Raw genomic sequence first — 13,410 nt, forward strand, 5'->3', positions numbered from 1 at the left:
TAAATCACTATATTCATAATATGATTTCCACATTTTATTTAAAGAATATATAGTACATAAATAAAATACATGACTAAAATCATATAAAGCTTAATTTAGTGATTCAGAGGAAATTACAAATCGACATGTTCTTCATTGATGAATCCCATATATAAGTCTCAACTCCTCATGGCTGGCTTTCACCCACCTCCCCATTATTCATCATCCACTGAATCTACAACAGAAACCAACATAAAACTTGTGCCCAGTAAATATGTATTGAGTGGGTGAATAAATGAATCTTACTATATTATGTTAAAAAGGTAAGCTTTGTAACAGCATACTCATCTAAAATACAGCAGAAATTGATCTTTTAGTGAAACTATTTTTAGTGGCCAAATTTTTTATTTTTTCCAGAATATTATGTAAAAAATTCTGCCCAAATCTCAGACCATGTACCATAATATATAATTTATAAACATCTTTCAATACATATTTCTTCATAAAAGTAAGATATAATCATTAGATTGTTTATCTGGGGCAAACTGGTGTTTATCACATCAAGCTACATATTATTAAGGAGTTGTTATAAAAAAAGAATTAATTTTTATGGGAAATTGAGGATAAAATGGGGATTTATCTAAAACTATTCATTTTGATTTGGTAACAGTGTACATATTATTTTTTAATGTGAGTAAATGTACATAGCTGATCATCAGATTGAAAATCAAGAGTATTCCATATCTCTAGTTTCTAATAAAATTTATCAGAGACTAGTTTCTGTTTTATTTATTCTGTTTAATGAACAATTAGAAAAGCACCTAAAATCAAGGTAATGTCTTTTCAATTATATAATTCCCAGAATATAAACTAGTAAAATATTTTATGTATGCTATAAAATATAGATCTTAACACCATACAGAATTTGCCTATAATTCATACAGCCATTGAAGCTATTTAGAATTAACATTCCAAAATTGATTAATTTTTCCTAACGTATCTAATCAAATCAAATATCTAATTAATGCCATGAAAAAAGTCATCCTTTCCTCTGTGACTACTGAGGAAACAACTGTCACAACTCAGAGATGCCAAATATCATTCTAATTGCAGGTGAAAAATGCCTGTTGATGAGTTGTATTCATTTCATCTTAGTAGAAATTTCCGTTACCAACGTTCACCAAAAGTATTTTCTACAAATCCTCTTACGAGGTTCTGCTATTTCTACAAGATTATATAGGTAAGCATGCTTATTTTATAGATCTCTAAAAACTGCATTTCTTTAGAGTTAACTCAATTGCTAACAAAGTAACCAAAATTTTAAAAATCACTCATTAGTATCATAACATTAAAACCCATTCCCATTAGAAGAAATCCGTAAAACAAGTTTTCTAAGAATAAACACACACACCATTTTATAGCATTATACATACTATTTTAAATCTCTTAAACCACCAAACAAATCCACATAAACATATATACACAAGGTATGAATACACATATGCATAAACATACCTTTGCTCTTGTATCAAATTTTTCTGCTACAGTAGGTGTACAGGAGATATTGAGAACAGTTAGCCCCCCAAATGGAATTATTCCTTGTGATGGAACAATATTAATGGTAGGCAAAAGACTCTGGTCACAAACCTGTAATTGAAAGTTTGCAGAAATTCTACATTATCCTTTAAAGTTGCTGGTCTGAACCTTTCATAGGAAAGCTTCCAAACTACAACCCAGAGAGGACCCTGGGCACAGGGCATAAGATGATTTTATAATATGTTTTCCAACACCAGATGCACAAATAAACTTCAAAAAGGATTTGTACCCCTAACCCAGCAAACGGAACTTTCAGTAGTGGCAGCATCCGATTCAAATAGGATGATGAAGATTTATTGTCTGGAATGTTATCAAGACTTGGCAAACTTACAAGGATGAGACATATCTGTTAGAGAAGATGACAAAATTCTAGATATACTTTGATATTTTGCCTTCTTCCTGACGGTAAACACTGAAAGCAAAGTTAGTGGGGAGGCAGATGATAAAGTAACCTCCTGTTCGTTATTATTTCCTTGATAGCCTAATGTCTAAGATATCATTTTGACTTTCAGCAAAGTTATAAGTAACTTACCAAAGGATTTATGGTGTGGTTTCTCAGGGGCTAGTTTAGGACTATCTACCATGCTTTAAGCCGGAACAATTTAAAGGAAAACTGGTTAAGGTATTTTGGGGTGAGGGAACAAACAGACTTCAGAACTAACTCTGAAGCAACAAAGCAAAAAAAGATATCGGCATTTGTTTGCTTGGGCAGAAGATATGTAGATATAAAGCTTGAATGAAAGATCTCAAACACTAACCTCTATCTATTGTCACTATTTGGAGATCTTAATATATTTTTCAGCAAAATATTCTATCACCACTTAAAACAACCCCCACCCTGAAATTTAAGTCAGGGTCAACAACTATAGAGTATCTTTAGAAGGATCTTGCTCTAGGTCCAAGTTTCTACCATAACAGTCCTGACGACAGAATGGAAATGAGAAGAGGAAAAGCATGTCATTAAATACGGAGTTGTAATAGCAAGAGTGGATGTTTCTGAAAGCGTTCTTTTTTCCAAATTATCTTTTTTTCAACAAGACAAAAATGATAGGAAGAAAAAAGGGGGTAAGAAGAGGAGAGACTAAGAACGGAAGAAAGGAGAAATTATTTTTGTGGGAAATTAAAAGGACAAAGTAGATGAAAGATACTTAGGTAAGGCTCACATGAAATACCTAAACACTAGCATTAGTCAATTTATAAAGACTAAAGTATTACCACCACAGTGTTCATGGCAAAAAAATTAATTCAAATTATGTGATCTGATCCAAATAAGATTCCAAGATTCTACATTACCTTGAAATAAGCATGGTTTTGTCCTACGTTGTGAAGAATGGCTTTCCTCCAAGTTGTTAAACCTTGAGGGCTATTACTGAAGAGGATCCTTGGCTCCAAAAATACAACCTTGGTATGACCAAGCTAATAATAAGAGGAGAAAAGAAAAGATACAAGAAAAATAATAAATATTTTTTTAGCCCCTTCCAAATGACTCAAATTTTTTCAGCCTCATGGAAATTTCTAAAATATGAAGGGTTATCAGATGTTATGATGTACTTAAAAGAAAGGAAAATAGAATGGAATACCTAAATTGTACTCCTAAACTGAGGAAGGCAAAGCGAATAAGACAATTCTACAGAGGAAGTAAATCCAGGACTGAGAATCATGTAGGGGATCTTAGAGACCATCTATCCAACTATGTACAGGGTGTTACTGAGTGCTATGCAAAAGGGATGAGTTCAGGAGTCCCCCAGCATGGGAAATAATGTGCCAAATGAGATTATCTAGGCATGTTTTTACGATTAGCCTTCTAGCGCTTAATATGCTGATAACACACACTTTGCTTACCTCGGAATGGGGAGGTGGTTCACTGTGATTCACAGAATTAATTAGGCGCAGGACTCCTCCTCCTTACTCGCCACACAAATGACTTCACAGAACTACTGTATCATGGAACAATTTTTTGAAAATTCTGAAATTATCCACCTCTCCCATTTCACAGGAAAGCAAACCATAGCCACAGGGAACTAGAACCCAAGTTTTCCAATTCCTTATACAGTGCTCTTTACACCAGACCCTGCTGTCTTTATCTAAGATAAATTATTTATTATCTTGAGAGGTTTTAATACATTCTTATAATTATTTGAAGAACATGACTTGGGTAATTGGAACAAAAAATTTCTAAACAAAGCTAACAGATGACGAAATGGTCAAGTAATTCCTTCATAAATTAATGACAAACATTAAAAGAACATTGTATTTAATCACTTCACGTTCCTCCAGCTTTACTTTCATAAGAGAAACACTTCACAGTTCATTTAACTTAAAGGACCTCAAGAATTTACCATAAAATAATCTAATTCACTATCCTGATATCTTGGACTTTAATTCTTAACCAATCCTAGTGTAGGGAGGGAAAACAGAAAGTAAATTTGACCAGAGGGTAACAGCAAAGACGGTGGAGGCAAACAGACCTGGAAATAAATTCCACCTAGGGCGTTTACTGCCTGTGTGAACTTGTATTAGTTAATCACTCACTGTAATTCTCCATTTACTCACCCATCCACTGAGTTATTAGTACCGCCTTACAGAGTTGTTTTAAGGATTAAATTAGATAATACATGAATAGCATTTAGCATCCCGCCTGACACACACTAATTAATAAATGATACCTATTATTAATGCAAAGTCTAAATTACTAAATTGCTCATCTTCTACCTGCTAGAAAAAAATATACATGGGGTGAGTATGTGGGCAAATTTATATTACTAACTTTGTCAAACACAGCTATATAAGTAACAGCTGAAGAACTGTGTGCACGTTCACCAAAATACAGCTGTAAAAATGTTAAGAGAAGCACTATTATAGTAGCTAAGAATCTAAAATAATCCAAATCCCATCAGCTGTGTAATGGAAAAATGATGGTATAGTCACACAATGGAATACTATTAAGGAATGAAAATGAATACTGTCACCACATGTACCAGAATAGACAAAGCCCACAAACATAATGATGAACAAAAGCCAGACATAAAAGAGAACATATGCTTTGATTACATACATATAAAGTTTAAAACCAAAATTAATCTATGCCCTTAGAAGTTAAGGATACTGATAACTCTGGGAGGGACACAGAGGGACTGGAAGTGTGGACGGAGAGGGTGGTTCTTTCACGATGCTAGTCATATTCTGCTTCTTGATCTGGTTGATCTGGGTGTGAGTTACAAAGATGCTATCAGTCTATAAAGACTGAATGATACAGAAGTCATAATATGTATCCTTTTCTGTATATATTCTATACTTCAATAGAAATTTTTTTAAAGATTATTTCTTTCTTTCTTTATTTGTCAGAGAGAATGACAGCACAAGCAGGGGGAGTGGCAGGCAGAGGGAGAAGCAGGCTTCCTGCTGAGCAAGGAGTCCAATGTGGGACTCGATCCCAGGACCCTGGGATCACGACCTGAGCCGAAGACGGCCGCTTAACCGACTGAGCCTCCCAGGTGTTACCAACAGAAATTTTTAAAAAGAATAGCAAGTACATTAAACACAGGAAAAGCAGGAAGGTCCAGCTTATTTAAAGTCTGGAGCAGAGAAATGAACCTACTGATTTTTGCCACTTGCCATCATTAAAGAAGATGAATCTCTTCTCCGTTAAGGCTATGAGCTCCTTCATAGCTGAAATATTTAAAAGCATGATCATGGCCTGGAGACAGAGATGAGATTCGGTAAAACAGCACTGGCTTGAGTTAAATAAATGAGAATATTGGGACGAAAATTTCGTACACAAGTAAAGTGGATTCTTGGTGATTATGAGGCATGAAGTTAAGGCCTTCTGGGCTCTACCACAAAAAGAAAGTTAAAATTACATATTGCAGCCTTAACTTTACTCATTTTTATTATAAGAAGTATATTCTATAAAATTAGAATGTGCCATATCTCCTTGCTATGTAAATTATATGGTCCATTTCATACTGAATTATTAATTACCACTAGAATTCTAACAATGCAATATAATAGGACAAAAATACAATTTTCTCTATTTTTCTTTGGTTTCTGTTAATGAAATAATTTAATTTCAAGTGGCTCCCATGGTACTGTATGTTTATAGAGGCTCTAATGACAATGTAGTATTGTGGGCACAAAAGTCTTGGATTTGTGAGTTAATTTTAGGTAACACAACACATTTTCTTTTTTAGCAAAGTCTTCCTTTGTGGTAGAGAAGTGGCACCGAGAAGATGGTAATTCAGTTAACTAAATATTGCAAGCAAAATCAGTTTTACTAACAGAGTATATATACTCAACTATACACACACATATATACCCAACCAATTTAGAGTCCTCAAAATAAAAATCATATCCAAAGAAAATCATTACATGTGCAACACATTTTAGTGTCAGCGTGTTTCCTTCATTGACATGAAGAACAAATTCTCCCCTTTCTGGAGAACTGAAACCCGGCAGCCACGTTACTTCACATTCCAATGAAGAGTATGGTTCAACTGTGCCTATGGAGAATTTAGAAAGAACAGACATTGACCACATTTTAATTATATTCATTTTAATATCCAAAATAAAAGCTAGTATAAAAGTATAATGACATTATATAACAAATTACTTAAATTAAACTCAAAATATGTGGAAATGCTACATGAGAGATTATCTAATGAGTATAGATCTATAGAGTTTGATTAAAATCTAAAATGCATACCTTATTTTCCAATTTTATTAAGCAGATCAAAATATCTGACAAAAAGTATGCCTATATTTAGCAAAATGTCCCCTTCATATGTTTCCCAACACTCTGAAATAGTTACAAATATCAGACACTCATTCAGTTTTCAGAGGAAGGAATTAAATTACCAGGGGCTTTTTTCTTTTCAAATGTTCACATCCCTAGAGATATAACCTCTGATGTAGCTATTAGTAACTAACACATTTCTGTAATTCAAATGTATTGAGAACCCAAGAGGTATCAGGCACATTTGGTGTGAGCTGCTTTATCTGTTTAAATTCATCATTTCCTTTGGATTAAAAAAAGAAATACTTGATGGAATAAATGACGTAGAAGCTCTTCCTTCAAGGAAGAGAGGATCACTGGAGATTTAAATGCACGGGGCACTGGACAGAAAGATGAGGGATCATCACAAATATACTTTGCCTTAGGATCAGGTTGGCTTGCATGCGATGGCAGTTTCTGCAATCTTAAAAAAAAAAAAAAACACAGTACCTACCTCTTAGTTTTGCAGTGGCTGTGTATGGAAGGAACAACACACATAAAGCAATTAACAGTGTGTGATGCCCAGAACGCACCCAGCGTCAGATTTTATTATTAATACTCTTGAATGCTAATGCTATGGTAGGCACAGTAATTTATAAAAAGAAAAGAAACTGCTCCCGGAAAAGCTAACAGTCTAGTAGTGGTCCGTCAGGATTCTGTTTGTCTGTCAGTAACAAAAAGTCCTGCTACAGTGGGTTACGTAGATAGGGGGTTATTCATCTTAGGCCATCAGAAGTCCACAGATCAGTATTCCAGGGCTGCCTTAGCAGGTTGATGGTGCCTTCAAGGAGCAATGATACCTCTAGCTTCCTATACTACCATTCCTTACTATGTGGCTTTCCTCCATGTAGAAACGTGTCATTGTGTAGTGGTTAAAAAAGCACAAATTCGGGGCACCTGGGTGGCTCAGTCATTAAGCGTCAGACTTCGGCTCAGGTCTTGATCCCAGGGTCCTGGGTCCTGAGTCGGGCTCCCTGCTCAGCAGGGAGCCTGCTTCTCCCTCTCCAGCTCCCCCTGCTTGTGCTCCCCCTTCCCTGTCTCTGTCAAATAAATAAATAAAATCTTTAAAAAAAAAAAAGGCACAAATTCTAGGGTTGGAACCCCTGGTTCCAATTTTAGCTCTGCCATTTACTAGCTGAGACCTTGGACAATTTACGTAACATATGTCACATAGCCTTCTCAGACATAAACGGGGATAACAGTTGTTATGTAACTTAGAGAATTGTCGTAGGGATTAAAGAAGCTAATATATGAAGAAGTACTTCAAACAGCGCCTGGTATGAAGAAGGATGGTGGAGCTAAAAGAAACTTCTATCCATATCTCATTGGCAAGGAAAGCTGGGAAAAACAGATTTCTAGATATGAACGTTGCTCTCCCAACAAAATGAGAGTCCTCTTATAAAGGGGAATGGATATCACATATGGGCTTAGCAATATCTATTACAATAGGCTATAGATATGAACAAATAATTATAGATGACATAACAAATACACAGTGGGAGCAGGTGGGGAGGAGCCTAAATTAGCCCAAGAAAGTGGAGGAAACTTCCTTATAAGAAGATGGCATTTGAATTGCGAAAAATGAACAGAAACTCTGCAGGAGGACAAAGCCTGGGGGGAGTATAAAAGTCAAGTGACCACGCTGGAAGAAGAGTGGTGTCGAAAAGGCTGATTAGAAGTCACTTTAACAAATCTTCTGCCCATTTTTTGATTTATTTGTTTCTCGTGTATTGAGTTTGAGAAGTTCTTTGTAGATCTTGGATACCATTCTTTTACCTGTAGTGTCATTTGCAAATATATTCTCCCATTCTGTGGGCTGCCTCTTAGTTTTTTTGACTGTTTCCTTGGCTGTGCAGAAGATTTTTATCTTGATGAAGTCCCACAAGTTCATTTTATCTTTTGTTTCTCATGCCTTTGGAGATGTGTCATGAAAAAGGTTGCTTTGGCCGATGTCGTAGAGGTTGCTGCCTATGTTCTCCTCTAGAATTTTGATGGATTCCTGTCTCACATCGAGGTCTTTCATCCATTTGGAGTTTATTTTTGTGTATGGTGTGAGAGAGTGGTCAAGTTTCATTCTTTTGCATGTAGCTGTCCAATTTTCCCAGTACCATTTATTGAAGAGACTGTCTTTTTTCCACTGGATGTTTTTTCCTGCTTTATCAAAGATTAGTTGCCCAAAGAGCCGAGGGTCCATTTCTGGGTTCTCTATCCTGTTCCATTGGTCTATGTGTCTGTTTTTGTGCCAGTACCACACTGTCTTTGTGATCACAGCTTTGTAGTACAGCTCGAAATCCGGCATTGTGATGCCCCCAGCTTTGTTTTTCCTTTCAACAGTTCCTTGAGATTTGGGCCTCTTTCTGGTTCCATACAAATTTAAGGACTATTTGTTCCAGTTCTTTGAAAAATGTCCTCGGTATTTTGATCAGGATAGCAATGGGCAGAAGATATGAACAGACACTTTTCCAATGAAGACATACAAATGGCTAACAGACACATGAAAAAATGTTCAAAATCATTAGCCATCAGGGAAATTCAAATCAAAACCACACTGAGATACCACCTTACGCCAGTTAGAATGGCAAAATTGACAAGGCAAGAAACAACAATTGTTGGAGAGGATGTGGAGAAAGGGGATCCCTCTCACTGTTGGTGGGAATGCAAGTTGTACAGCCACTTTGGAACAGGTGGAGCTCCCTAAAAGGAAAAATTATTACCCTATGATCCAGCTATTGCACTACGGGTATTTACCCCAAAGATACAGACGATTAGCTAAGAGAAGGGCCATATGCACCCCAATGTTCATGCAGCACTGTCACAGAAGCAAATCGTGGAAGGAGCCGAGATGCTCCTTCAACAGATGACTGGAGTAAGAAGCTGTGGTCCATATATACAATGGAATATTACTCAGCTATCAGAAAGAACGAATTCCTCAACATTTGCTGCAAACATGGACAGCACTGGAGGAGATAATGCTATGAAATAAGTCAAGCAGAGAAAGACAAATATCATATGATTTCTCTCATCTATGGAACATAAGAACTAGGATGATCGGTAGGGGAAGAAAGGGATAAAGAAAGGGGGAGTAATCAGAAGGGGGAATGAAACATGAGAGACTATGGACTATGAGAAACAAACTGAGGGCCTCGGGGGGGGGGGGCGGGGGAATGGAATAGGCCGGTGATGGGTAGTAAGGAGGGCACGCATTGCATGGTGCACTGGGTGTTATACGCAACTAATGAATCATCGAATTTTACATCGGAAACCGGGGATGTACTGTATGGTGACTAACATAATATAATAAAAAAATCATTAAAAAAAAAAAAAAAGAAGTAACTTTAACAAAGCAGACCTGACGCCATCTATAAAGACACCCGAGCGTGCTAAGCATTGAGAACAGCTGACCCTTCAGGTCAGCTTGAGGTAAGTATTTTCCCCTCCATCAGCATGACTATATATTTTTCTCCGGGAATATTATGTATATCAGGAAACGGGAAATAAACCAGATGGCTGCACTGAGCAAGGCTGGGATTGGCAGGGCAGGTTCTATACACGGCCAAGGGCGTCTCACCGAAAGACAGTGAGAGCAAACTGCTTGAAGACAAGTGTGAGGATTGAGCTGACTTGAGAGTTCAGTAAGATTAAAGACAACACGGATAAAAACACAACAAGCACAAACACGAACAGTACTGAATGAAATAGTCAAATTAGAAGCCCAACTCTATGTTAGAAAACATCAATCCACTCTTACACTCACCACCTGCAACACCCACAACCTAAACCCAAATCCAAAATACATCACACCTCAGGGAGAAAGGACAATCACCACATAAAATTTAATTTAGAAATAATCACATTAGTTTATAAAAATATAGACAATGACAGATTAAATGTATTATTCAGGGTGTAAAACCACTATAGCGAAAGGGATATAAGAAAACTAACATAAGAAAAAGTTATTTTCTATTTTAACAAAGAGGCAGAAACAAAACTGAGTAATTATTATATGAATATTCTCACCAACAAAAGGAAAATGACATAAGAAAAACCCATGTATATAATATGAATTATGCACACTTTCTTCAAAGCTATATGAAACAGACTTGAGTACTTTATTATTTGTGTTCTAAAAAAATTTTAAAGTACTTAAAGCCTAACGGTATTACTCAAAAACACTGTATTTGGAATTAAATGTCTTTGCATCTTGTGCTTTGATTGAAAAATGTAGCAGACGTTATGAGCCACCAAAGAAATTGAAACAGTAAAACCACCCCTGTAAAAATAAGAATTCTAACAATTATGAGAAGCATAACCAGTGTTCCAGTTCATAACATTATAAATCCACTTCTCTTCTGTCAAATCAAGCATCATCACTGCATTTCCACCGGAGGCACAAGGGGAAAGCCCCACCCATTCAGCCCTGGTTAGGATGGAGAAATACAAGGAAATGTGCCAAGCACTGGGCTTTCCAGACATATTCAGTGCCTTATCATGTGCTCTATCAAACCTGTAACGAATATAGACAGTAGAACTACCACAAAGTGATGCCTGTTCAAAACAACAAGGGAACGTTTATCCAGAATCTCTGAAATGTGCAGAAGTATTTTCTCTCTCTTCTCTGATTATTCACTCAGTTTTTCTCTAGTACCAAGGCAGGACTCAGGCTCACCAGTATTAATAATAAAAATAGAGCCTGGTCAAATGAATCTGCCAAATATTGATGGAAGTACAGCTTGAATACTTAGTAAATTATAATCTGGGATTTGTTAAATTAATACATGTTAATAAAAAGATTAAATATGGCTACAGCAATGATTTCAAACCCTAATGAAGGTACAGTACTACTTAAACACTGTGTAGATCCACGAATATATCCATACTAAAATTAAGTGAATTTAAATATATACTGAAGCTTGTTTGTAACACTCCCTATTACAAACACCAGTAGACTTACACAAAAATCATGACCTGGAATGACTGATACAAGAATATACACCTACGGCAAGATTTCTATAAACCAGTACTTCTCTGTGATCTGAAATATGGCCTATTTAGATCCCAAATGATGAATATTCCTAAATTAGAACTAAAGAGGGAAGGAGTGGAAGGAAGAAGGGAGGAGCGTAGGGAAGGAAAAAGAGAGGGAAGAAGCAGGGAACAAGTAATTGATAGTGGGGATGGCTGGCTAGATGTATGAGAGGTTATTACTACTCTGAGGACATTTTCAGGGAAAAAAAGAAGTCCAAACAGAATTAGCAAATTTTTGTAACCAAACAGCTATCTATTTCTTTGACAACTACTCTTTGCCAGTCTTTACAGAAGGACTTTTCCTACATTTAATCTTTATGAGATATATTAGTCTCTCCATTTTATAAATAAGGAAACTAGTGCTTATAGAGTACTTTTCTCAAGATCACAAACCTCGGAGAAGCTAAGACTAGTTTTGAAATCAGCTTTATCTAACTCCAAAGTCTGTTTTACTTCCCATTCATGCAGAAATAGACTTCAGCTGATTATAGAACACCACATGTGTCACTGCCGATACAAAAATCCAGATCCTTCCAGCTAGTTGAAAAGGCAGAACACATACATAGAATGAAGATACTATATAGATTATTCAAAAATTTTTTTTAAGAGAGAGAACGCATCCAAGCAGGAGTGGGGTGGGAGGGCGGAGTAGGGGCAAAGGGAGAGGGAGATGATCTCAAGCAGGCTCCATGCTCAGCAAGGAGCCCGATGCAGGGCTCAATCTCATGACCCTGAGATCAAGACCCAAGCCCAAATCAAGAGTGGGACTCCTAATCCACTGTGCCATCCAGGTGTCCTTCATCACTCAACTTCTAACTTGCCACCTTATTTCTTTAAACAATAGCTTGTGTCCTCATGAGGTCCTCACAGCACATCACAATGATGTCTGCTAAATTTGACAGGCTACTAGGTAACACTTTAGCAGTTACCAGGGCTCAGTTTCGTGGCAGGCACATCATGTGGAATTATAGATTCTGGGGAACAGCCGAAACAATGTTAACCGTACACTTAACAAATATATGGAATCCCCACCAACAGTAAACCGGAGATTATTTTCTATTAATTAAAATATTACTTGTTTAAATGACAGTTTTAAGTTTTTAACTTTATTAACTGGATTTTATTACCTGTATTAAATATTGATTATAAAGAATTTGTGGATGCTTCTAAAATCATTCACAATCTAACAAAATCTAAGTCATTCTGAATCATATCTTATCACCGTTATCAAACTAAAACTAAACAAAACAATACTGTGTTCATCAGTATCTGTGATGATTTATTTTGTCAACTTGGCCATACTTGGCCAAGCTATAGTACCCAGTTGTTTGGTCAGGCTAGATATCGCTGTAAAGGTATTTTTTAGATGTGATGAACATTTAAATCAGTAGACTTTGAGTAAAAATTACCTTCCACAATGTGAAAAGGTCTCATCCAATAAACTGAAGGCCTGAAGAGAAAAAACTGAAGTCCCTTTGGATTCAAGACTGTAACATCAATTCCTTCCTGGGTCTCCAGTCTACCAGCCTACTGGGGTGCCCACACAACTGTATGAGCCAATTCCTTAAAATCAACCTCCTCCCTCCCTCTTTCCCCCTCTCCCTCTCTCTATATATTTCCTATTGCTTCTATTTCTTTGGAGAACCCTAATACAGGATCCATATTTTCAAATCAAATTTACATATTTATATATGTAAAAATAAATGCCCCAATGACTATGTCTGATTTGCTTCTATTTTTAGCACCATTACACAGTTCATACTCAATAAATGATTACTGTCTGAGCATATGAATAAATGAGTGTCTAAATCAAACAAATAGGGGGCGCCTGGGTGGCTCAGTCGTTACGCGTCTGCCTTCGGCTCAGGGCGTGATCCCGGCATTCTGGGATCGAGCCCCACATCAGGCTCCTCCGCTATGAGCCTGCTTCTTCCTCTCCCACTCCCCCTGCTTGTGTTCCCTCTCTCTCTGGCTGTCTCTGTCAAATAAATAAATAAAATCTTAAATAAATAAATAAATAAATAAATAAATAAATAAAT

General features: G+C 36.5%; 1 protein-coding gene across 1 annotated transcript in view; it reads right to left on the bottom strand.

Moving 5' to 3' along the window:
• The window catches only part of CFAP47 (cilia and flagella associated protein 47), a 503,621-nt gene that overhangs the window by 423,928 nt on the left and 66,283 nt on the right, over nt 1-13,410 (bottom strand). The window contains exons 16-18 of the mRNA XM_040635242.1: nt 5,944-6,074; nt 2,869-2,991; nt 1,495-1,626 (exon numbers count right to left, since the gene is read on the bottom strand). Of these exons, the coding sequence (XP_040491176.1) occupies nt 1,495-1,626; nt 2,869-2,991; nt 5,944-6,074 (386 nt within the window). The remainder of the gene's footprint in view (nt 1-1,494; nt 1,627-2,868; nt 2,992-5,943; nt 6,075-13,410) is intronic.

This window comes from Ursus maritimus (genome assembly GCF_017311325.1).
Source record: "Ursus maritimus isolate PB19 chromosome X unlocalized genomic scaffold, ASM1731132v1 scaffold_X1, whole genome shotgun sequence".
Lineage (NCBI taxonomy): Eukaryota > Metazoa > Chordata > Mammalia > Carnivora > Ursidae > Ursus > Ursus maritimus.